This window comes from Mycteria americana, chromosome 28 (assembly GCF_035582795.1).
Source record: "Mycteria americana isolate JAX WOST 10 ecotype Jacksonville Zoo and Gardens chromosome 28, USCA_MyAme_1.0, whole genome shotgun sequence".
Lineage (NCBI taxonomy): Eukaryota > Metazoa > Chordata > Aves > Ciconiiformes > Ciconiidae > Mycteria > Mycteria americana.
The window spans coordinates 1,272,930-1,295,680 of NC_134392.1; the positions used below are offsets into that span (position 1 = coordinate 1,272,930).

At 71.1% G+C, this 22,751-nt stretch overlaps 4 protein-coding genes across 6 annotated transcripts; 1 reads left to right on the forward strand and 3 right to left on the reverse strand.

Annotated features, from left to right (window-relative positions):
* Positions 1 to 251: 251 nt before the first annotated feature.
* Positions 252 to 1,673, reverse strand: IER2 (immediate early response 2). Its single transcript, XM_075525927.1, has one exon. It carries the CDS (start codon positions 1,449 to 1,451, stop codon positions 657 to 659), a length of 795 nt encoding a protein of 264 aa, XP_075382042.1. The 5' UTR covers positions 1,452 to 1,673; the 3' UTR covers positions 252 to 656.
* A 2,810-nt stretch (positions 1,674 to 4,483) lies between these two features.
* Positions 4,484 to 9,877, reverse strand: NACC1 (nucleus accumbens associated 1). Its single transcript, XM_075525816.1, has 6 exons — positions 9,741 to 9,877; positions 7,280 to 8,193; positions 6,166 to 6,342; positions 5,980 to 6,085; positions 5,771 to 5,868; positions 4,484 to 5,219 (listed from the first exon to the last, which is right to left on the reverse strand). Exons 2-6 carry the CDS (start codon positions 8,172 to 8,174, stop codon positions 4,960 to 4,962), a joined length of 1,536 nt encoding a protein of 511 aa, XP_075381931.1. The 5' UTR covers positions 8,175 to 8,193; positions 9,741 to 9,877; the 3' UTR covers positions 4,484 to 4,959.
* Positions 9,878 to 10,138: 261 nt separating this feature from the next.
* TRMT1 (tRNA methyltransferase 1) lies at positions 10,139 to 14,519 on the forward strand. 3 transcript variants are annotated; one of them, XM_075525813.1, is made up of 17 exons: positions 10,139 to 10,284; positions 10,682 to 10,901; positions 11,149 to 11,204; positions 11,314 to 11,444; positions 11,564 to 11,751; positions 12,133 to 12,248; positions 12,330 to 12,442; positions 12,539 to 12,687; positions 12,770 to 12,853; positions 12,931 to 13,000; positions 13,074 to 13,208; positions 13,335 to 13,420; positions 13,539 to 13,647; positions 13,723 to 13,799; positions 13,873 to 13,992; positions 14,214 to 14,328; positions 14,408 to 14,519. In XM_075525813.1, exons 1-17 carry the CDS (start codon positions 10,263 to 10,265, stop codon positions 14,477 to 14,479), a joined length of 1,863 nt encoding a protein of 620 aa, XP_075381928.1. In that variant the 5' UTR covers positions 10,139 to 10,262; the 3' UTR covers positions 14,480 to 14,519. The 3 variants fall into 3 exon arrangements, with proteins under 3 accessions (XP_075381928.1, XP_075381929.1, XP_075381930.1); XM_075525814.1 differs by having other exon boundaries at positions 10,146 to 10,284; positions 10,685 to 10,901; XM_075525815.1 differs by having other exon boundaries at positions 10,159 to 10,284; positions 10,640 to 10,901.
* MAN2B1 (mannosidase alpha class 2B member 1) lies at positions 14,507 to 22,547 on the reverse strand. The gene is made up of 24 exons (XM_075525812.1): positions 22,003 to 22,547; positions 21,146 to 21,248; positions 20,443 to 20,616; positions 19,573 to 19,766; positions 19,367 to 19,499; positions 18,822 to 18,964; positions 18,593 to 18,709; positions 18,417 to 18,499; positions 18,207 to 18,327; positions 17,959 to 18,037; positions 17,776 to 17,885; positions 17,352 to 17,459; positions 17,156 to 17,272; positions 16,889 to 17,083; positions 16,531 to 16,628; positions 16,329 to 16,452; positions 16,124 to 16,242; positions 15,947 to 16,048; positions 15,777 to 15,864; positions 15,606 to 15,686; positions 15,299 to 15,535; positions 15,077 to 15,226; positions 14,787 to 14,889; positions 14,507 to 14,717 (listed from the first exon to the last, which is right to left on the reverse strand). The coding sequence occupies exons 1-24, from the start codon at positions 22,096 to 22,098 to the stop codon at positions 14,590 to 14,592; spliced, it is 3,003 nt and encodes a 1,000-aa protein (XP_075381927.1). The 5' UTR covers positions 22,099 to 22,547; the 3' UTR covers positions 14,507 to 14,589.
* Positions 22,548 to 22,751: the final 204 nt, after the last annotated feature.

Here is a 22,751-nt window from a genome sequence, read left to right on the forward strand (position 1 = left end):
CGGGGCAGGTGCTGGATATCCCCCCCCCCCCGCCCCCGTATCCTGGCCCTGGGAGTGGGGGGAAACTGAGGCAGGGAGAGGCGGGGGGGGCGCGAGCGGCCCATTCCCCCCCCCCCCGAAACCCCTATTCCCAAAAAAAGAACGAACGTTTCCCCCAAAACTGGGGGGGGCACTGAGCGTTCCCCCCACGATCCCCCCCCGACACCCCGAGGCAGCAGCTGCACAAAAACACTTTTATTTCATTAACAAAATAATAATTAAACAAAATCGGGGGGGGGGGGGGGGAAGGGGAAGCCGGGGGGGGCAGGGCCAGCCCGGAGCCCCCCCAGCACGACACAACCGCTGATCCAGCAGTCCATCACGGCGAGGGGGTCACCGGGGGGGGGGCCCACCGGGGGCCCCGAGAGTCCATGTGTCCCGGGGGGGTGTGTGTCCCGGTGTCCCCCCCGTGCTGGTTCCGTGTGTCCCGGGGGGGGGTCCCCGTGTCTCCCCCCCCGTGCCTGTTCCGTGTGTCCCGAGGGGGGGGTCCGGGTGTCCCCCCCCGTACCGGTTCCGTGTGTCCCGGGGGGGTCTCCGTGCACCCCCCGTGTCCCGAGGGGGTCTCCGTGCGCCCGGCGGGGCCCGTGTGCCCGGGGCTCCGGGCCCCCCCGGGGGGCTCAGCACGCCCCGACGGCGCGGACCAGGAGGCCGAAGGCGGCGGCGGGCGGCCCCGAGCAGCGGCCGGGCGGCCCCGGGGCGAGCGGCGGCTCCTCCGCCTCCAGCCGCGCCCGTTTGCTCGGTACCGGCACCGGCCCGGGCCCCGCCGAGCCGCTGCTCCGCCGCTTGCGCCCGGCCCGCGTCAACGAGGGGGCTCCGGGGGGCCGAGGGGCGGCGGGGGGTCCCGGCTCAGGCGGCGGCGGCGCGGCGAGGGGAGAGCTCGGGGGGTCCCGGGGGGGGGGCGGCAGCCTCGGGGCGCTCGGCGGGTCGCGGTACCGGCTCGGGGCGTCCTGGGGGTGGTCCCGGTTCGCGGAGTCCGGGGTGTTGCGGGGGTCCGGGGTCGATGGGCTCGGGGGGTCCCCCCGGTCCTGGGCGCTGCGGGGGTCCCGGGTGCTGCGGGGGTCCGGGGTGCTGCGGGGGTCCGGGGTCGGTCGGCTCGGGGGGTCCCCCCGGTCCTGGGCGCTGCGGGGGTCCGGGGTCGGTCGGCTCAGGGGGTCCCCCCGGTCCCGGACGCTGCGGGGGTCCCCCCGGTCCGGGGCGGGTACGCACGGCGGGTCCCCGGGTGCCGTCCCCGGGGGGGTCCCCGCGGCGGGGCCCGATTCGGCGGCGGCGCGGGCGGTCAGGTAGCGGTGCCGGGCGGCGCGGACGAGCAGCGAGAGCTGGAGGCTCCGGTGGAGGCGGAGGCCGCCGCGCTGCAGGCGGCAGCGGTAGAGCTTCCACACCGACACGGTCAGCAGCCGCTGCGCCTCCTCCATGGCGGCACCGGGAGCGGAGTGCGACGGGGCCGCCCCCGGCGCGGGGCTCTTATACCGGCGCTCTCCCCCCCGCCCCCCCGCCCCGGCCGCGGGCCGCCCCCGCCCCCCCCCGGCGCCGCATCCGGCCCCGGGGCGGCTCGGCCCGGCTCGGCGGCGCCGGGGGGCGGAAATGGCGCGGGGGGGCCGGGGGGAACGGGGCTCCGCGCTGCCGGGGGCGGGGGGGGGGTCCTCTGTCCCCCGCGGGTGGGGGTCCCTGTCCCCCCCGTGGGGTCGGGAGTCCTCTGTCACCCGGGGTGGGGGTCTCTGTGCTCCCGCGGGTGGGGGTCCCTGTCCCCCCCGTAGGGTCGGGGGTCCCTGTGCCCTCTGGGATGGGGGTCCCTGTGCCCCCCCGCCCGAGCTGAGGGTCCCCTGTGCCCCCGTGGGGTGGGGATCATGTGCCCCCCCGTGGGGTCGGGGTCCCTGTGCTCCCCCGGGTGGGGGTCCCTGTGGTCGTCGTCGTCCTCGGTGGGGGGGTCCCCGCGCCCCCGGAGCAGCACGGAGGGGGCTGGGGGTGACACGAGGATCCCCCCCTCCCGCGCGCCGCCCCGCCCCGTGAGGTCACCCCGCGCCGTTTCCATGACTATATAAGGGACCCGTGACGACAGGAAGGGGAAGGGGCGTGGCCACGCAGGGGGAGCCGCTTCCGCCTGCCCAAATTAGGGCAGGGGCGGGGCTCCTCCTCCCGGCGCGCCCCGCCCCCTCCGGCACCTACGCGGGTGCCGCCCCCGCGGCTGCGCGTGCAGCGGCCTTGCACGAGCCCAGTGCATTGCACGAGCACCGGGCCTTGCACGAGCACCGGGCCTTGCACGAGCACCGGGCCTTGCACGAGCCCTGTGCATTGCGCAAACACTGGGCCTTGCACGAGCACCAGCTATTGCACAAACATTGGGCCTTGCACGAGCACCAGCACTGCACAAGCACTAGGCCTTGCACGAGCACCAGCACTGCACAAACACTAGGCCTTGCACAAGCACCGGGTATTGCACAAACACCGGGCCTTGCACGAGCCCTGTGCATTGCACGCCCACCACCCCTGCCTGCGCACCGGGCCTTGCACGAGCACCAGCACCGCACACACCCCAGCGCCGCACACACCCGCACGCACGCGCAGCACAACACGCATCACACCCCCCCCCCCCCCCAGCTCCTGTGGTCCGTGTCGTGTCCCCCACCACACACACACGCGTGTGCAAGCCCACCCGTGCAGCCCCCCCCCGGCCCGGGGGGGGTTGGGGGCTCCCCCCAGCAGGCGGGAGGCGGGGGCTGTTACAAACCTCTGTGTTTTATTTATCATTATTAACATTTCTGCAGTCCCTCTCCGCTCTCGTACAGCAGTTCATGTGCAATTCTCCAGCGACTCGGGGGGGGCACCGGGAACGGGCGTCTTGGCACTTCATCACACAGGACAGACACGGGTGGCCCCGTGGGGGGGGGCTCGGGGACGGGGAAGCGCAAGCCCGGGGGTGGGGGGGTATTGGGGTGTCCATGCTGCCGAGACGCCGCTGCCGCGTGCTCCCCGCTTCTGTACAGCTTTTGGGTTGGAAAAAAGAAGAAAAAACAAAAAAAAAGGGGGGGGGGGGGGGGAGAATGAAAAAGCCCGACCCCACGGGGGTGGGGGGGGGAGCGGAGGCTGGGCTCGCCGAGCACCCGTGGGGCCGGGGGGGGGGGGGGGAGCTGGGGGGGGGGCACAGCGGGGACCCCCTCGCAGGGCTGAGACCGGTGCAATTCATCACACAGGGAAAGAGGAGGGGGGGAACTGAGGCACAGGGAACAGGGGAGGGATGGGGGGAGAACCCCAGCATCCGGGGTGGGGGTGGTGTGACAGGAGGGGTGTGGGGGTCCCCGTTGTCCCCCCCCCCGGGCCGGGGCAGCAGGGGGGGGGGCCGGGGCGGTTTGGCACGGAGCGGTGAGATAGTGGAGACGCGATCGGAGCCCGGGGGCCGGGCAGCGGGTAAGGCACTTGACCGAACGTCAGGAGACCTGTTGGGGGGCTGCCGGGGGGGGGGGGGGGGGGGGCGGATGCCTGGGTTCCCTCCCAGCCCCCCCCCAAATCTGCACGGGGGGGAGCCGCCACGCGGTGCCTCAGTTTCCCCCTTTGGGGTCTGGAGTAAAGCCAGTGCAAAGCCCTGGTGCTGAGGGGGGGGCAGGGGAGCAGAGCTGGGGGGGGGGGGGGGGGGGTCCCTGTGTTGTGTGTCGTCCGCCCCCCCTGGACTCCCCCTCGCAGAGGTGAGATCCCAACCCGCGCCCCCCTCCCCAAATGGCCCGGGCCAGGACGCTGGGTCCACCCCTGCCGGGCTGCTCCAGGGTGTCCCCGTCCCCCCCCGGGGTAACACGTGTGTCCCCCCCCACCCCCGAGCACAGACCCCAGTGGGAGCTAACGAACGAGGGGGCTAACGAGGAGGAACTGCTCCGTGGGGGAGGTTTGGCCTTTAACCCCGTGGGGGGGTCCCAACCCCACGGAGGGGGCCACACACGGCCTCGACTCTGCCACCCCCTGCCCGCGTCCCCGGCTGGCCGGGGTGGGGGGGACACAGACAAGGGACACCCCCCTTTCTGCCAGGGCACAGGGAGCTGGGGACAAGGGGGGCACCTGGGCAACAAGGTGCCATCGCCTGGAGAGATACCCCCCCCGGGGGAGGGGACGGGGGGACCCGGAGAGACACGTGGAGGGGGGACGTGGGGGGGACACACACGCAGCCACCTGGAGAGACTCTGGCCCCGGGGGGGGACGTGGGGGACACATGCAGGCGCCTGGGGAGACGCCGGGACAGGGGGGACCGGAGCAAACGCATGGGGTTGCCCAGAGAGACGCCGGTCCCCGGGGCGGGGGGGGGGGGGAACACAGGGGGACACATGCGGTTTGCCTGCTGAGACAGTGGCCCCGGGGAGGGGACGTGGGGGACCCACGCGGGTGCCTGGAGAAACGTCGGCCCTGGGGAGGGGACCTGGGGGACACGTGGGGGCCCCCGGAGGTGACACGGGGCACCTGGGGGGGGAACACCAGGAGAGACGCCGGCCCCAGGGAGGGGACACAGGACCTCGTCACCTCGCGCCCGAGCGGGAGGCGGCGCGGAAGGAAAGCCCGAGCTGAGCAGCGCCTCAGCCCCCCCGGCCCCCCCCCCAAACCGCTGGGGGGGGCGGCTGGGCTGGGCTGAGCCCCTGCCGCCCCCCCAAGCCCCACACCCCACAGGGAGGGGACCAGACCCCACGGCCGGGGGCTCCACAGGGGCACAGGGCCCTCCTCGGGTGAGTCCCTGCCCCGGGGGGGAGGGGGGCCTGCCCCACGGGGGTGCCCGCCTGGGGGGGTCCCTACACCCACACGGGTCCCTACACAGTCACGGGGCCCTACCCAGCGCGGGTGCCCGCCGGGCGGGGGTCCCTCCACCAGTGGGGGTCCCTACCCAGCCACGGGGCCCTACTGGAGGGGGTCCCTACCCGGCGGGGGTCCCCAGGGGAGCCGGGGCGGGGGTCACTGCAGGCCCTCCCCCGGGGCACCCGCCTCGCCCTCGTGGCCGCCAGCCTCGAAGGCCGGCTCGGGGCCCATGATGTCGGGCTCCAGCTTGCCGGTGTCGTTGATGAAGGAGGTGTAGGAGTCACCCTCAGCCATCAGCAGCTTCAGCTTCGGGATCCAGCTCTTGCGCACGACGCGCCGGGCGTTGGTGCACATGTCGGCGGCGATGGCGTTCATCTCGCTCTCCTTGAAGTTGGGTGCGAAGTTCTGGCAGTAAACTGGGGGGGGGGGGGGACGGACGGACGGACACACGACACAGACAGACAGGGACGGGGTCACACACAGCCCTCTGTGTCCCCCTCAATCTGCTGCCACCCACCCCAGGGAGTCACGGGCGTCTCATAGCGAGGTTTTGCTTAGGGACCCCGTCATCTCTTGCTCCCCCTGTCCCCACGGTCCCCCAGCCCCGGGTCTGCTCTGTCCCCTGTCCCCTGGCACCCCCTCTCTCCCTGGGGTCTCCCCTGTCCCCTCTCATCCCCTCTCTCTGGGGTCCCCCAGCCCTGGGGTCTCTCCTGTCCCCCACTGTCCCCTCTCTCTGGGTCCCCCCAGCCCTGGGGTCTCCCCCGTCCCTTATCCCCCGACATCCCCTCTCTCCTTGGGGTCTCCCCTGTCCCCCGCATCCCCTCTCTGGGGTCTCCATCCCCTCTTCCTGTGGGTCCCCCAACCCTGGGCTCCCCCCATCCCTAGAGTTTCTCTGGTCCTTTCCCTGGCGTCCCATCTCTGCCCCGGGGTATCCCCGTCCCCCGGGGTCCCGCGTCCCCCCACTCACACTTGACGGCGTGCAGGACCCGGCTGTCCAGCGGCTTCCGGCTGGGGTCGTTGGTGGATGAGCGGATGCCCGTGCCGCAGCTGTTGGCCAGGGTGTTGCTGGCGAGGGGGCAAAAAACGGGGTGAGAACCCGGGCGTCCGGGCCCCCCCAACCCTGTGGGACTCCAAAACCGGGCGGGGGGAGAAGCCGGGTGCCGCGGCCCGACTCACCGGTCGAAGAAGGACGCCAGGAGCCGCCGCAGGAGGACTTTGTGCCGCGTCCCCGCGCTGACGTGGCAGTTCATCAGCTGCGCCCGCGTGATGTAGACGTTGGTGCCTGGGGGGACAGGAGGGGTGAGCGGGGCCGGGCGCCCCATGGGGACCCCCACCCCGCGGGGACCCCCACCCCGGGTGTACCCGTGACGAGCTCCAGCTTCTCGGCGGGGTCTCCCTCGTCGTAGAGCTTGGGGTGGCAGCGGTTCCCGATCTGGTTGATGAGCTCGGCCGGCAGCGAGGCCAGGTCCTGCCGCACCCGCACCCGGTTGCGCGACTCCGAGGTGGCCTGGTCCGGCAGCGCCTCCACCTTCTCCGCAGCTGGGGGGGACACTGGGGGTCAGCAGGGGGGGACGAGGGGGGGACACAGGGCGCCGACGCTGGGGCTCCCACCCCACCTCCCGTGAAAGTCCCCAAGGGGGCAGGGGACGGGGCAGGGGACACGGGGAGAGGGGACGGGGAGAGGGCGACAGCTCGATTCATGGCCACACGCCCCCATAGCCACTGCCTGGGGGGTGGAGCCCCACCAGGCCCCACCCCTACCTGAGCCCCACCCATGGGGTGGAGCCTGGCACCCATGTCCTGGGGTGGAGCTTCACCTGGCTCCCCCACACCTGTAGCCACACCCTAAAGGGGCGTGGACACAAGCCACACCCCTCGCAGCCACACCCCTCGCAGCCACACCCCTCGCAGCCACACCCCTCGCAGCCACACCCCTCGCAGCCACACCCCTCGCAGCCACACCCCTCGCAGCCACACCCAGAGGTGGAGCATTCATCCTCCACCCCCAGAACACAGAAGCCCCCACTTGCTTCCAGCCACGCCCCAAGGGAGGCAGAGCCTCAGACAACCACACCCACTTCCCCCAAACCACACCCCAGAGATGGCACCGCCCTTGGCCACACCTCTTCCTAGACCACACCCTAAAGGTAGAGCCTTGGGTTGACCCACCCCCTGTGGGTGGAGCCTCGGTTGACCACACCCCTCCTCAGCCATGCCAGAGGTTGTGCATTGGATGACCACGCCTCACAGGTGGTGCCTCGGTTGACCACACCCCCAATGGGCAGTGCCTTACACGACCACACCCCCCAATGGGCGGTGTCTTACATGACCACACCCCTGCAGGCAGACACCCCTTCCCCCAACCACGCCCCAGAGCTGGAGCCTCATTTGCCCTCACCCCATGGGTGGAGCCTCGGTGGGCCACGCCCAATGGGTGGGGCATCCCGACCACACCCCCGGGTGGGCGGAGCCTCACCTGCCTGCCCTACATTCATCATGCTGTACATGGTGTACATGTTGCAGATCTGGCGGTACTGCTCGTCGGAGCCTTCCTCGCCCCCGTCCTCCTCCTCGTCCTCCTCGTTGTGGAAGGAGCCGGGGCTGTCGCTCGTGTAGGCGCTGGACGTGCCCCCGGGGCTGGTCTGGTCGGCCGCGCTGGGGCCGGGAGCTGCCGCCGCCGCCGCCGGGGCCGGCCCTGCCGCCGCCGCTGCCGGGGCGGGGGGCTGCGGCTGGCGGCCCGGCTCGGGCGCCGAGAACTTGGCCATCTTGCGGCTGCCGTTGCCGCCGGCGGCGCCATCCTTGGGGCCGCCGTCCCAGAGGCGCTTGACCACGAAGGTGCACTGCACCCCGTCGGGCTCGCCCTGCTCCGTCTTCACCCGCGAGACCAGGGGCAAGGCAGCGGCGCCCGAGGGCCACCCCGAGGTCTGGGCCACGGGGCTCTGGGGCTCGGAGGAGGGTGCCTCCTCGCCGTGCAGCCCCTGTGAGTCGCAGCTGGGCGAGCTGACCTTGAGGAAGAACTCAGTCCCCTTCTCCATGATCTCCTGGATCTGCAGGAAACCGGCGGTGTACATCAGCAGGAACTGGTCGCCCACGTTCATGCTGAGCCGCCCCGTGTAGCAGAAGCTGAGGATCTGCTGGAAGGACTGGGGCTGGACGGCGGCCGGCAGCTCCACCACCGCGCTCTTGCTGCTGTTGAAAAGGTCCCGGAAGTAGGAGCTGCTGGCGGCCAGCACGGCCCGGTGCGCCTTGAACGCGTGGCCCTTCACCACCACCGAGACGTCGCAGTACAGCCCCTGCAGCCGCTGCTCATTCAGGCACTCCAGGATGCTGTTCCCGAAGTTGGGGATCTCCATCTGCAGCGTCTGAGCCATGGCGGGAGCCGACGGGGGCCTGCGGGAACGGGGAGGGGGACACGGGGCGGGCGGGGGACGGGGAGCGGGATGGACACGTGAGGACAGGGACACAGGGAGCGGGGCAGACATGGGGGACATGCAGGGACGTGAGGGACACGGATACACAAGGAGCGAGGCAGATGTGAGGGCACGTGGGGACAGGGACACAGGGAGTAGCATAGGCACAGGGGACGTGTAGGGACACAGGGAAGGGGGGTAGACATGGGGGACACGTGGGAACGGGGACCCAGGGAGCGGTATAGGAGCACAAGGGACACGTAGAGGGGGGCAGGGACATGGGGGGACACAGCGGTGACGGGGAGCAGAGCAGGGACATGGGGGCAGGGACAGAGAGGCACGGGAGGGACGGGGACGGACACAGGGGAGCGAAGAGGAACAGACCAGGCACAGGAGTTAGACACGGCCCCGCAGGGGTCCAGTGCCCCCCCCAGCAGAGCTCAGCCGGGCACCCACGCGGTGTGGGGGGGAACCCCAGATCCCCCCCCCAGCCCGGGGCTGCCCTGTGGCCACAGGAACAACTCCCCACCCCTATGGCGGTCAGGGGGCCTGAAAAACGGGGCTGGAGAAACCCCCAAATGGTGTATTAAGAGGTGGGGTGCCCCAAGAGTTGGGAGAGTCCCGGGGGGGGTCTGAGCCCCCAGAGATTGGGGAAGGGGGAGCGCGGCCAGGAGAGGGGGGTGGCGAGGCCGGATGGACCCACGGACACAGGGGGGGGCAAAGCAGCAGCAAAGTTGTGGCTTCCCCTTTTGGGGTGGTATTCGGGGGGGTCCCTGCCTTAGGGGGTGTCCCTGCCTGAGCCATGGGGACTCTCGGGAGTCCCCAAGCCTGGGGACACGGGGGTGCCCAGGCCAAGGGGTTCCCCAGGCCTAGCAGGGTCCCAGCCTGGGGGCGGGGGGGTCCCAGGCCTGGTGACTATGGGGCATGCCCCCCCCGGGGGGGGAGGGGGCAGGGGGATCCCCCTGCCTGGAGAGGACAAGGGGGTCCCCAGCATTGGGGGGAGGCCGGGGGTGGGGGGGGGACCCGCAGTTTAGGCAGGGGCTTGAAGGGATCCTGTTCCTTTAGGGGGGTGGGGGGTCCCCAGCACTCGGGGGGGGCACGGGGAGGCCCCCCCGAGTTCTGGGGAGAACGAGGTTTCCCTATTCGGGAGGGGGGCAGAGGGGACCCCACTCCCTGCATTGGGGACAGGCGGGACCCCAGCCCTTGGCGGGTGGGAAGGATCGGTAAATGCCCCAGGCCCGGGAGGGGAGCGGGGGGACCCCAAAACCCGGGGGGGGGGGGGGGGAGGAGAGGGGACCCCCAGTACTGCGGGAGGAGGGGAGGGGAACCGCATTCCCCCGGGGACGGGGGGGGCGCCGAGGGATCCCCCGACCCGGGGGGCGGGAAGGTGCCGCAGGCCCAGGGAAACGGGGGGGGGGGGGGGCCCAGGCCCGGGGGGGGCCGAGACGTGCGGGGGGGGGGGAGGGGGGTGGCGGGGGGCAGGCCCGAGGGGGCGGGAGGCGGGGCCGGGGAGGGTCCCCGCCTTACCGGAGGCCGGAGGGGGGCTGCGCTGCGGCTCCGGCCGCTCCCGGTGCCGCTGCCGGTGCCCGTCCCCGTCCCCGCCGCGCTCAGCGGCCATTCATTGTGCGGCAGGCGTGATCAGCCGAGCGCCGAGCGCCGCACCGCCCGGCGCGCCAGCCGCGCATGCGCATCCGCCGCGCCGCAGGCACGGCCAGCCGAGCGCCGAGCAGCCCCGTGCTTCCCCCCTCCCCCCCCCCCCCCCCGGGGACACGGCGGGGAGGGGGGAGACGAGGACACGCGGAGCCAGGGGTACCCCTGCCCCCCCGCGGGATCGGCTGGGCCCCCCCAGGGCGCATCCCCGCGGGATCAGGCCGGGATCCCTCTACTGGGATCCCCCCCCCCCCCGCCTCCCCGGGATCAGGTTTCCCGGCCGCGTTAGAGGCGGGCGGAGCTTTTATGACCCTCACAGGGAGCCATCCACCGCTGGTCACGTGACCGCGCCCGGCCCGCCGCAACATGGCGGCGCCCATGTGAGGGGCGGTGCGGAGGATGCGCGGGGCGGTGCGGGCGGGTGAGCGGGGGGTACCGGCGGGGGGGGGGGGGCGGGGCGGGGCCTGCAGGGGCGTGGCCGTTGGGGTGGGGTGGGGTCTGGCGGGGCGCGGGCGGGATTTGGGGGCGCCCGGCCTTGTCCCGTGCCACGTGTTGAGGGGGCTGTCCCCACTCTGTCCCCCCCCGGTCCCGCCTTGGGCGTCTGACCCCGGCCCCTCTGGGGGCTCCGTGTTCCCCCGCTGCCCCCCTTCTCCCGGCGGGGGGCTCGTCCCCTCCCGCATTCCCGGGCCTCGCCTCTCGCTCCCGCTTTTCGGGGCTCTCCCCAGCCTCCCCCCATTTCCCCGGCCCCCCCCAGACAGCCCCATTTTCCCCCCCAGGGCCGCTCCGTTAACCCGCAGCGTTAACCGCCCCCCCCCCAGCAGCCGCCTTCAGCACCTTTCGCAGAGCCAGCCCGGGCCCCCCCCGCGCTCCCCCTGCCATGGACGGGGTCTCCCCCAACGGCTCCGGGCCCCCCCCGGGCGCGGGGGACCCCCCCGGGGCCGGCGAGACGCTGATCTCCGAGGGCCGAGCCACCATCCTCTTCCCCAGCGCCAACGAGGTCTTCTACAACCCCGTGCAGGGCTTCAACCGCGACCTGACGTGAGCGGGGCTGGGGGTCCCGGGGGTCCCGGGAGGGTCGTGGGGGGCTCGGGTTTGTCCTAGCGGGGTCATGGGGGGGCTCTGGGGGGTCCCAGAAGGGTCCGGGGGGGCCATGGGGTTGTCCCAGGGGGCTCTGAGGTGTCCTGGGAGGATCGTGGGGGCTCTGGGCTGCCCCAGGGGGACCATGGGGGGCTTGGGGTTGTCCCCACCCGCCCCAGCAGGGTCCCTGACGCCGCGTCCCCCCCAGCTGCGCCATCATGACAGAGTTCGCTCGGCTCCAGCTGCAGCCGAAGGGGATCAGGGGTAGGTACCGCCTCGGGGTCCCCGTCCCCTGCGCTCGCCCTTGGCCCTGTCCTCGGGGTCCCCGTCCCCAGGGCTCTGCTCTGCCACCGGGCCCCCCTCTCTTTTCCAGTCGTCCTCCCCGGGGAGGAGAAGATGGGCACGGGCAGCCCCCAACCGCCAGAAGACGGTGACGGTGACACCACGCCTGCGCCTGACGGCCCCGAGGCCCCGCGGACGGCGAAGCCGGGAGAAGTGTGCGAGGTGCTGGGGGGGGCTGCGGGGAGGGGGAGGGGACGACTGCCACATCCCCTCTGTCCCCAGTCGGGGTCTCTGCCCCGCCGGCCCCCTGAGCCCCCATCGGCATTGCCCTCTCCCCGCAGGGAGGGCTGCGGGTCCTGGAGGCGCTGGCGGCCTCGGGGCTCCGCTCCATCCGCTTCGCCAAGGAGGTGCCGGGGCTGCGGGCCGTGGTGGCCAACGACTTCTCAGCCCGGGCAGTGGAGCTGATGAGCCGCAACGTGGCCTTCAACGGGGTGGGGGACCTGGTGGCCCCCCACATGGCCGACGCCAGGTACCCCCTCTGTGCTGCTTCCCGGCAGCCCACCCCGAAGCCCGCCGGGGAGTGGGACGCTGTGGTTCCCCCCCCAGCACCCTCGGGACACCCTGTCCGTGGCCCTGACCACCCTGGTGGTCTCGCTGGGGTTTTCCCCCTGTACTGGGGGGCCCCAAACTGGTCCCAGCAGCCCCACAGGGGTGGTTAGAGGGGACATCCCATCCCCCTGCCCCAAGGGATGCAGCCCCAAAGTGGGGCTGGTTTGTGGGGACCCCACCAGTCCCCTCCCAGTGCGTGCTGGGCAGAGGCATTGGTTCCTGTGGGGTTTCCTGAGGACCAGGGTGGGTCTGGGGGCCCGTTGGGGCCCCCATTGCTCCAGGACCCCCCTTCCCCCCCCAGGATGCTGATGTACCAGTGCAAGGTGGACAGGGAGCCCTTTGACGTGATCGACCTGGACCCCTATGGCAGCCCCGCGCCCTTCCTGGACGCCGCCGTGCAGGCTGTGAGCGAAGGAGGTGAGCGGCAGGGGCTGGGGAGGGGGCGGGGGGTGTCCCGGGGGTCACCCTGACGGCACCCCGACCTCGTCCCCCGGCCAGGGCTGCTCTGTGTCACCTGCACGGACATGGGCGTGATGGCAGGGAACAGCGCCGAGACGTGTTACAGCAAATATGGGGCCGTGTCCCTCAAGGGCAAGTTCTGCCACGAGATGGTGAGTGCTAGGGGGGTCCTTGAGACCACCACGCTCTTGCTGGCAGCAGAGGGTGGGGGGCAGCAGGTCAGGGCCGTCCTGTGTGTCCCCCCCCAGGCCCTCCGCATCATCCTGCACAGCCTGGACAGCCGCGCCAACTGCTACCAGCGCTTCATCATGCCGCTGCTCTCCGTCAGTGCCGACTTCTATATCCGTGTCTTCGTGCGGGTCTTCACGGGGCAGGCGAAGGTGAAGGCCTCAGCCAGGTGAGGGGGGGGACTCACAGGGGGGGCCACGGGGGGGGTCTGCACCCTCCTGCTGTCCCTGACCCCCGCCTTGTCCTGGCAGCAAGCAGGCCCTGGTGTACCACTGCGTGGGCTGCGGCACCCACCATCTCCAGCGCCTGGGCAAAGTCACGAGCCACGGCACCGGGTACGGTGGGGCTGGGGGGGGTGGGGGGGGGCTGTGACAGTGGGGGGGCTGCTCACACCTTGGCTTTCCCCTTCCAGCTTCAAGTATGGGGCAGCCACGGGGCCGCCCGTGGGTCCCACCTGCGAGTTCTGCCAGCAGCGGCACCAGGTGGGTGCGCGTCCCCCCGTCCCCCGGGTGCCCTGCCTCCAGCACCGACCCCCCCTCCTCGTGTCCCCCCCAGCTGGGTGGCCCCATGTGGGCAGAGCCCCTGCACGACCCAGCCTTTGTGGAGCGGGTGCTGGCAGCGCTGGAGAGCAGCCCCGGGCGCTTCCAGACAGAGGAGCGGATGCGGGGGATGCTCAGCGTCATCACCGAGGTACCGGGACAGGGAGGGGAGCGGCCCTGGGGACGGCTCTGGCATCCTCAGCTCGAGGCAGGGCCGAACCCCCGCCAAATTTTGGGGCTGGCACTGACTCTGCTGCTCCCTGTGTGCCGAGGGCAGGAGCTCAGCGACGTCCCCCTCTACTACACCCTCGACAGCCTCAGCAGCACCATCCACTGCAACACCCCCTCCCTGCTGCAGTTCAGGTAGGGGCACCCCAAACATCCCTCCCTCGGGCTCAAACCCTGGGAATCCTCCACCTCCCACCCCCCAGCCCCATCCCTGCACCCCCCGTCCCCCCGAGTCTGACCCGCCGCACCCCAGGTCTGCCCTCCTGCACGCCGGCTACCGCGTGTCGCTCTCCCACGCCTGCAAGAACGCCGTGAAGACGGACGCGCCGCCCGCCGTGCTCTGGGACATCATGCGCTGCTGGGTGAGGAGGGGGCTCAGGGACCCCCCCACCCCCCCCCCGGGGCTGAGCTGAACGCCCCCTCCTCATCTCCCCCAGACCAAGATCCACCCCGTGAAGCGTGAGCGGCTCGCAGAGACCAGCCCGGCTGCCCGCATTCTCTCCGTGGAGCCTGCGTATGATGAGGGATAGAGGGGGGACCCGCCGATCCCCCCGAAATTATCCTGACCCCCCCCTTCACCCCTCCAGGCTCCAGGCCTCCTTCGTCCTCCGTGACGATGCCAACCCCAGCTCCAGAAAACGGGGCTTGAAGCGGTTCCCAGAAAACCCCGAAGCCTTTTGGGGTCCCAAAGCCAGGGCCAAGGCTGGGTAAGGGCAGGAGGGGCTTCTCAGGTGTCCGATTTTGGGGTTGGGCTTCCAGCAGCCACCCTCAAACCTTCTCAAAGAGCCCCCCATGTTTTGCCAGGACAGACAATAAGGTCCGCAAAAAAGCAGGGGGAGGGAAGGGTCCCTTCTCTCATTTTAGGGGGGCATCTCTCTGCCCCCCTCACCCCACATTGCCCCCCTCACCCCACATCCCCCCCCGCCAGGGGCGGCATCTCTCCCTCCCTCCAGGAGAAGCGGAAACGACACCAGAACAAACGGACGGAGCGGACGGATGACAGCACCAGCCTGAAAAACTTCCCCTGCAAACGCTTCAAGGAGGTGGGTCGGGAACAAGGGGGGGGGGGGGGGCTGGCCCTGGGGCAAGGCACAGCCCCCTCACCCACCTCCTCTCCCGCAGGGAAACTGCTCCTTGGGCACCCAGTGCCGTTACGCGCACGAGGGGGAGGCCCCGGCCGCCCCCCAGCCCTGACGCCGCCTCTCGCCCCGATTAAACCGTGCCTGAGAAAAAATCTCGTGGTTTTTAATGCACTTGCGAGGGAGGGGGCTGAGGGCAGAGCCCCCCGGTCAAGCCGGGGCCACTCACGGCCCCCCCGGGCCAGCTCCAGGCACCTTGTACTGCACTGTGGCCAGGAAGGTCCTGATCTCCATGGGCTGCAGCGTGACCCGGCTCGGGTCCAGTTTGGGGACTGGCCGGGGCTGGGCCGGACCTGGGAGAAGAGGGGAGGGGTGAGGAGAGGCTCCAGCCCCCCCCAGAGCCCCCCCTGACCCCCCAGTACCTGTAGCCGGGGTCCAGACCAGGCGGGAGATGGCATCGAGTGGCAGGTCAGCTCCCAGGCTCATCTCCTGCACGGAGGTGACAGTGAAAGCCGAGAAGAGGTTCTGGGAGAGGGGGAAAAAACCCTTCAGCGACCACCCCACCATAGCGACCACCCCGCCATATCCGTCCCTGTGGGTGGGATCGCCTCCAGGACCGGGGATCAGCCCCGGGAGCCCCTCGAGCCTGGGGCAGGCTGAGCTGAGGGGGGAGCCCGGCCACAGGGTCGGCTCCTGGCCGGGCTCGGCTCACCAGGAGGTCGATGGTGACGGGCTGGGAGCCGTTGGCGCTCTCCCCCCTCTCAAACTGGTGCTCCAGCCGCAGCAGGAGGGTGCCGGCGTCCCCGGGTGCCAGCGTCAGGAGGTGGACGTTGTGGGGCAGCTCCTGCCGCAGCGCCGAGAACTGCGGGGAGAGGGTGAGGGGACGCCACGGCAGACCCCCTTCCCATCCCAGGCAGCCCCCTCCCCACCTCACCTGCCGCAGGCCGGGCTGACCACGGCGGTAGGACGGGCCCCCGCCGGGCGCCAGCACCGCGTAGGGTGCCATGAACAGCTCCTGCGCCAGGAGCCGGTGCTGGTCGGCTGACGACTCCACCGTGTCGAGGAGGACGAGGTGGCGGCCGCGGACCACCAGCCCCTGCTTGTCGGCTCCCAGCTCGACCAGCGGCTCCCCCACACCCCGGTTGTCGTCGTACAGGAGCCGCCGATGGACCTGGAGGGGATGGCGGTTACATCCCAGCGTGGCCCCCGCCCCCGGGACCACCTGCGCCGCGTCCCCTCACCATGAGCTCCAGGGAGCCGTCGAAGATGCTGCTGCCGCCCTGCGAGCGATCCGTCAACACCGTCAGCTGGAACTTCTTGTCCTGCGGGCAGGGAGGGAAGGGCCGTGGGTGCGATGAGCTCTGCCCCGGGCTCAGTCGCCCGTTTCCCTGCTACCACCCCAAAGCCGGAACCTTGATGAAGATGCGGCTGTTAACGGGGTAGTAATTCCCTGCCACAGGCTCCGTCTGGCTCAGGTTCCACGTGGGACGGTAGTCACGCCTGGGGACGAGGCAGAGCCCAGTTACGGGGAGGGGGACAGGGGTCTCGGGGGGCCACGGCAAGCGCCCGGTGCAGCCCCGACCTGCGCTCCAGGATCTGCCGCCCATTGGAGTCGGTGTAGAAGCGAGCGTCCGTCTGCAGCGTCGTCTCAAAGCGGCTGATGATCTCCTTGCCCCAGCCGTCCCTGGGAGAGGCAGGGGGTGAGCGGGGGGCTCCAAGGGGGCCCCCCGTCCCCAGGGGCTCCCCGTCCCTAACTCACGCCACGGGGATGGGCCCCACGGTCCACTCCAGCTCCACGTAGGGCCGCCCTGCATGGAGCCGCACCACCTGGGAGCACCACGAGGAGAAGTTCTGGTGGACCTCCTGCACCAGCGTGTTCTGCGAGGGACATGGAGCGGGGCTCAGCACCCTGGGGACACCCCCACCCCGGGGACGCCCCCAGGGACACCAGCCCCACCACCCACCTTCACCACGTGTGTGGAGACCCGCTTGGAGCCAGAGACAGGGATGGGCTCGGAGCTGTTGGGGCGGAAGATGTAGGCACCAGAGGCCTGGGTGCTCTGGTCGTTGCCGACGCTGGCATTGTACCTGCGGCGAGAGGAGGAGGGGTGGTGGAGGAAGGTCCCGCACGAGGGACCCGGGTATCCAGGCCCCACCAGCACTCACCAGTAGAAGCTCTGGAAGACAGGCAGCGAGATGCTCTTGTCCAGGTTCTGGATCTCCTTCAGGTGCCCGGTGACGGGGTCGAAGAGCACCCGAATGTGCTGCGGGGCCGGACAGCAGCGGGTCAAGCATCTGCCCCGCGTCCGCTCAGCCCATTCCTGCTCCCCCAGTTCCTCCCATCACCCCGGGAATGGTTTAACTGGGCCAATGGAGGTGTGACCACCTGGGGCTTAAGGTCATGGGTTTTCTGCCCCAGGCACCGGCTCCAGCCCCCAGGACCCTGCGGGGACAGAGCCCAAACTGCATCCACCCAGTGCCCAACACTTGTGGGGGAAATGCATCCTCCCCAGCGGGACCGTACCTCATTCTGGATCTCCCGAGGCTGCGACAACACCGGGGTCCGGGCGGGGTGTGCACGGGGGTCCCCGCGGTTCAGCCGGGAGACCGTGAAGGTGCTGAAACCCAGGGGGGGTGCGGAGGCCTGGAAGAGGAGCTCCCACGTGGCGCTGCCGCTGTCCCTCCGCAGCCGGCGGGTGAAGTTGGAGACCGGGACGACCTGGGGACGGGCAGGGAGGGTCAGGGAGGGAAGCGGGCGGGTGGGGGGACGCAGCAGCTGGCCTGGGCTCACCTCGCTGGGTACAGGCTGGCCCTGGGGGTCTGTCACCGCATAGGACGCCCCATTGACCGGCAGCCGGATGGGCCAGGACACACGGCGGCCCAGGGGGTTGTAGAGGATGACGGTGAACTGAGGGACAGAGGGACACGGCGCGTTAGCCCTGCCGGGACCCCGCAGCCCCCCTCCAGCCCCCTGCCGAGGTGCTCACGCGGCCGGCCGCCTCCGTCAGGGGACAGACGCTGACATTGAGGGCGTTGCAGAAGACGAAGTTCTCCTTGCTGCCGCTGAGGCTGGCCAGGGCGTTGGCGACCAGGAGCTGCCGGGAGCAGGGGACGGTTATGCGGCACAGCCGGTAACGAGGGCCGCTCACTGACTCACCCCCCCGAAACCACGGCCACCAGCTCCCATCCTCTGGCCACCCAGACCCCAGCTTGTCCACAAAACACTGCCCAGGGCCAGGGGCTCGTCCCCAAAATGGCCACCGGCTCCTGTCCCCCACAGACACCAGTTCACCCCCACCAGACACCAGTTTGCCCTACAGATGTGATGCTGGTTCACCCCCAGCTGCTGGCCCTGGCTCTGCACCCCCAAAACCCCATCTTGTCCCCCCAAAATGGGCAGCCAGGCCCTACCTGGCAGCTTTCCCACCCCGCTGCCAGCTGCCTGGCATAGTCGTCGGCCACGTGCTGCTTCTCAGTGCCGGTCACGGCGTCGTGGTGCTGGGCCACAGCCACGGCTTCGCCTGCCAGGGCGGGGGGTGAGGGGACATCAGGGGCATCCAAGGGGGTCCCCGGGGGCCCGGTGCTGGCGCTTACGGAGCACGGAGCTGTTCCCAGGCCCGTAGGGACCCTCCCGCGCCGCCAGCCCTGCCAAAGCCTCCAGCTGGCTGCAGATCTGCCGGGAGGGAAGGGAGGGTCAGGGAGGGGGACCCGGCATTTGGGAGGGGGGACCCTGGCATTTGGGAGGGGGGACCCTGGCATTTGGGAGGGGGGACCCTGGCATTTGGGAGGGGGGACCCTGGCATTTGGGAGGGGGGACCCTGGCCCCCGGGCCGCCGTCCCACCTGGAGAAAGTTGTTGCTGAGACGCTCGTAGCGCTTGAAGGCGGGTCGGCTGGTGAAATAGCCCGTCCAGAACTGGTGGGGGCCATCTGCGTAAGGGAAGAAGTCATCCGTCTTCAGGGACCTGCGGGAAAGCCAGGCTGCATCCGTCCATCTGTCCGTCCGTCCGTCCCGCCCGGACACCTGGGTTCCCCCTCGCCCCGCCGGCCTCACCAGGAGAGGTTGGCCCGGTGCAGCTCCCAGAGGTAGCAGGATGGCGTGGAGTAGAGGACGTGGACGCGGCTGCCGTTGGCTTGCTGGAAAAGCCGGGGAGGGGGCGAGACAGGGCTGGAGAGGGGGTGGGGGACACGGGGGGACACGGGGGGGGACACGGGGGTGACCCCGCTCACCCGAGCGTTGACGTGGGCGATGAGCTTGTCCATGTTCTTGAACCACAGGTTGGCGTTCTCGTAGTGGAAGTCGGAGCCCATCGTCATGATGATGTGGTTGGTGCGGTAGCGCTCGGCCTGGGGGGGTGGGGTGGGACAGGTCAGCACCCCCCATCCTGGGGGGAAAACCTGGTGTCCAGGACCCCCCACCCCCACCCCAGGGAGCACCCCACGGCCGGGGGGTACCCACCTGGCTGGCAGCGATCTGCAGGAAGGTGGAGACGATGCCGTCCACGTTGTTCTCCTCGCTGTCCTCGTCCACCACGGGGGGGTCGGAGCAGAGCTGGTCCCAGCAGAACCCCGACGGCGGGTTGTAGACGTTGGGGAGGATGCCTGGGGACGGTCACCCCCTCGGTCAGCCCGGGGATGGGGTGGCTGGGCTGGGGACAGGGTTGGGACCAGCCCCGGGGATGGGGACACGGACAGGAGAGGCGGGCTGGGGACAGGGTTGGGATCAGCCAGACGGAGAACGGGGTCTGCCGTGGGGACAAGGAAAAATCCCGGAGGGGACCCAGAGGACGGTGACAGCCACAGGAGGGGACAGCAGACCCAGGAACAGAGAGAGGGACAGTGGGGACAGGTCACCCTCGGGAGGGGAGGGGAAGGGGACAGGGGAGGGCTCAGGGGATGGGCAGCACCCAGCGGGGCACCCCGGGACAGGGCCAGCCCCCAGGGAAGGCTCAGGGGGGACCCGAGGGACCCCCGGCCCCAGGAGGGACCCCGGCCCCATCGCACCGGTGAAGAGGTCGGCGGCGGGGGGCGGCAGGCTGCCGCTCGCCCGCCAGAGCAGCTCCATCTCCCGCAGCTCCTCCCGCGTCGCCTTGTCCTGGTGGTCCACGCGCCCCACGAACAGCCCGTCGTAGCCCATCTGCGGGGAGGAGAGGGTCAGCCCGGACACCGGGGTCCCCCATGGGGCCGGGGCGGGGTGGGGGGGTCCCCACCTGGGCGAAGATGGCGGCCAGCTGGCGGGAGTGCCCGAAGGGGTCGATCTGCCAGGCCACGCGGGGGGTGCCGCAGGCCCCGAACTCCCGGCGCAGGAAGCGGCGGCCGAGCGCCAGCTGCTCGATGGCGGGGCCGTAGTGGGCTGCTGCCTCGTCGCTCATGCACCAGCCCCCCCCCACGAACTCCAGGCGCCCTGCGGGGACGGGGACGGGGATGGGGGGGGGGGTGGTGGTGTTGGCTCGGGGACCGTGGCACCTCACACTGGCAGCACCCCGAGTCCCTGGGGGCCACCCCAGGGTCCCCACCCTCCCCCCGGCCCCCGTGCCCCCTCAGAGGTGCATCCCCACGCACCCCCCGTGCCCATCTCACCCCAGGGACACCCCGGTCCCTGCCTGTGTCCCTGTGCACCCCCTGTAACCCCCCAGAGACACCTCAGTCCCCCTCCACGTCCCTGCGCAGCCCCTGTACTCTGGAGACAACCAGTACCCCCCTAAATCCCTGTAGGGACACCCCAGTACCCCCCTGCAAGTCCCTGTCCCCCCAGGGCACCCCAGCCCCGTCCCCCCTCCACGTCCTCCAAGGAACACCCCAGTTGTTGTCCCATGTCCCTGTGTGCCCCCAAGGACACCCCAATTCCCCCTCCATGTCCCTGCGTGCTCCCTGTGACCCTGAGGGACACCCCAGCCCCCCCAAGGACACCCCAATTCCCTCTCCATGTCCCCACGTGCTCCCCGTGACCCTCAGAGACACACCAGCCCCCCCCCCCGTCTCTGTGTGCCCCCATGCCCACGTCCCCCTCCAGGGACACCCCCAACACCCCTCCCAGCAGCAGACACCCTCCCCCTCCCCAGGATGCCCCCCCCCCGCACCCTGCTCGACGAGCTGGCGCACGGTGCGGCGCGTGGCCTCGTCCTGCTGCCGCCACCAGCGGGCCAGGAAGGCCACCTCGACGTAGATGAAGCGGCGGGAGGGGTTGGCCACCAGCTGGGCCACCACCGAGTCCAGGATGTACTGCACCCCCGCGTGCTGCACCTCGTTACGCACTGACGGGGTCAAACGGGGGGGGGTGGGGGGGGGCACAGGGTCAGGGCGTGGTACGGGATACGGGGTCACGGCAACATCCGTGGGGACACAGGTGACATCCAGGGATCGTGGGGGTCACAGCACAGGGGGGACAGGGTCACGGCAATGTCCAGGGGACACGGGGGGGGCATGGAAACATCCAGGGGACACAGGGGGGGGACACACAGAAAGATCCAGGGGTCCCAGCACTGCGCCGAGGGGCAAAAACAAGAGGCAAACCAGGGTCACAACACCACGCTGGGGACAAGCGGGCTCCTGTCCCCGTCCCAGGGGCAAGGTTTGTCCCTCCGCCCCCAACCCACCCCCCCCGGGAGGCCGCAGGCTCCATCTCCGGCACTTGGCGTCCCTTCGCCCCCGCGCTGGCCTCGCCGAGCGTCGCCTCCACCCCCACAGCGGCCTCGGAAGCGTCACCTCCGTCCCTGCAGGCGCTGCGGTGGCCTTGGGGACGTCACCGCCCCTCCCTGGCCCCGCGGTGCAGGGGACACCCACCTCCGTAGAAGTACTGCTCCACCGTCTTGAGCCAGCCCACGTCATCGTGCGTGTGGGGCACCAGGTGCACGTTGAGGAGGTCGGGGCGCGTGGGCGGACACGACTGCGGGCGCAAGCGGAGTCTCTGAGGGCTCGTACGGGGCTGTGCCTACACCCCGCGTCCCCCCCTTGCCCACCCCCCAAACCGTTTCTGGAAGAAGCCGTTGGGTTGCGGGAGAGGATGCAAACGGCTGCTAAAAACCAGCGGCCAGGACGCCGGGGTCCCCCCCCATCGCTGTCCAGCCGTGCCCCAGGCACCCCGGGACCCCAGATCTTCCTCTTCCTCCCCTAGGGCCCCCATCCCACCCCCTCCCCAGTGCTCCCAGTCCCAGCCCAGGCCAGACCCCAATCCCTTCCCATTCTCCAGGCCCAAACTGTCCCAGTTTCCCTCTCCCAGCCCCCCACTGCTCCCCCTATCTGATCTCTCCCAGTTCCCCCAGTCCCAGCCCGGCTGCCCCATCCACGTTTCCCCAGTTCCTTTCAGTCTCTCCCAGTATCCCAGCTCCCTCAGCCCAGTCCCTCCCTGCCCCAGCTCCTCCCAGTCGCCCCCCAGTCCCTCCCGGGTTCCCAGTTCCCCCACCACGCTCTCGCCCAGCTCCCCAGTTTCCCCCAGTCTCTCCCAGTCCCCGTTTCCTCAGGCGCTCCCAGTGCCTCCCGGTTCCCCCAGTCCATCCCAGTGTCCCCAGTGCCTCCCGGTTCCCTCAGTGCCTCCCAGTGTCCTTAGTGCCTCCCGGTTCCCGTTCCCCAGGACGCTCCGGTGCCGCCCCAGCCTCTCCCGGTGCCCCCGGCGGCTCCCCGGCCCAGACCCCCGGGCCCACCTGGTACCCGCAGCCCGCGGCCGCCGCAGCCCCGAGGAGGAGGAGGAGCAGAGCCGCCGCCCCGGGCACCGCCATGCCGCTCGCGGGCGCGGTCATGTGACCGCCCGTTCACATGACCCGGGGGGGGCTCCCTGCCTCGCCCCTCCTCTGGGCCAGCGGGAGCCAATGGACGGCGAGGGGCGGGGGGAGCGAAGGCGGGGCGTAACGGAATGCCGCGAAGACCCCCACGGGCGGGGCGGTGACATAACGGACTGGCGCCAATGAGGAGGAGGAGTGCCCATGATTGACACCGCGAGTCCCTCCTCCCCGGGCGGGCGTTGGCAACGGCTCCTCCCGCGGCGGGAGAACGCCCGGTAGCCAATGACGTGTGGCAGCTCCCGAAACCCCGCCCCCGCCGAGCCGTGGTCGGCGGAGAGCGAGAGACGGGCAGCCCTCTCCTCCAATGGGGCGTCGAGGAGCCGGCTCCCTCACAGAGGCGATGGCGCCGGGGTGCTGAGGGGAGCCCTCAGCCCTGGCTGCCCCTGGAGCTCCCCTCAGCGCCCCCAGGGCCTTCCCTTAGCTCCCGGGGCTCCGCCACCTCCATGGCTCCCCTCGGCCCCCAGGGCTCCCCTTGGGCCCCCCAGGCTCCCCTCAGCCCTCACACCCCATTGCTCAATGACACCCCATTGCTCAGACTCCTGCTGCCTTCACCCACCATTCCCCCCGCCAGGCCCCCCAGATCCCCCAAGCAGGGTCCCACACCCCTGGGG

Coding starts and splice junctions, on each gene's coding strand:
- IER2 (XM_075525927.1), bottom strand. CDS start 1,451: ATGGAGGAGGCGCAGCGGCTGCTGACCGTGTCGGTGTGGAAGCTCTAC.
- NACC1 (XM_075525816.1), bottom strand. CDS start 8,174: ATGGCTCAGACGCTGCAGATGGAGATCCCCAACTTCGGGAACAGCATC. Junction 5,869..5,979: donor CTGGCGTCCTTCTTCGACCG/GTGAGTCGGGCC, acceptor CCCCCTCGCCAG/CAACACCCTGGCCAACAGCT. Junction 5,220..5,770: donor GGTCCTGCACGCCGTCAAGT/GTGAGTGGGGGG, acceptor CCCCCCCCCCAG/TTTACTGCCAGAACTTCGCA.
- TRMT1 (XM_075525813.1), top strand. CDS start 10,263: ATGCGCGGGGCGGTGCGGGCGG. Junction 10,902..11,148: donor GGCTTCAACCGCGACCTGAC/GTGAGCGGGGCT, acceptor CGTCCCCCCCAG/CTGCGCCATCATGACAGAGT. Junction 11,752..12,132: donor CCCCACATGGCCGACGCCAG/GTACCCCCTCTG, acceptor TTCCCCCCCCAG/GATGCTGATGTACCAGTGCA.
- MAN2B1 (XM_075525812.1), bottom strand. CDS start 22,098: ATGACCGCGCCCGCGAGCGGCATGGCGGTGCCCGGGGCGGCGGCTCTG. Junction 20,617..21,145: donor GGAGCAGTACTTCTACGGAG/GTGGGTGTCCCC, acceptor TGACCCCGTCAG/TGCGTAACGAGGTGCAGCAC. Junction 18,328..18,416: donor CACCGGGCCAACCTCTCCTG/GTGAGGCCGGCG, acceptor GCTTTCCCGCAG/GTCCCTGAAGACGGATGACT.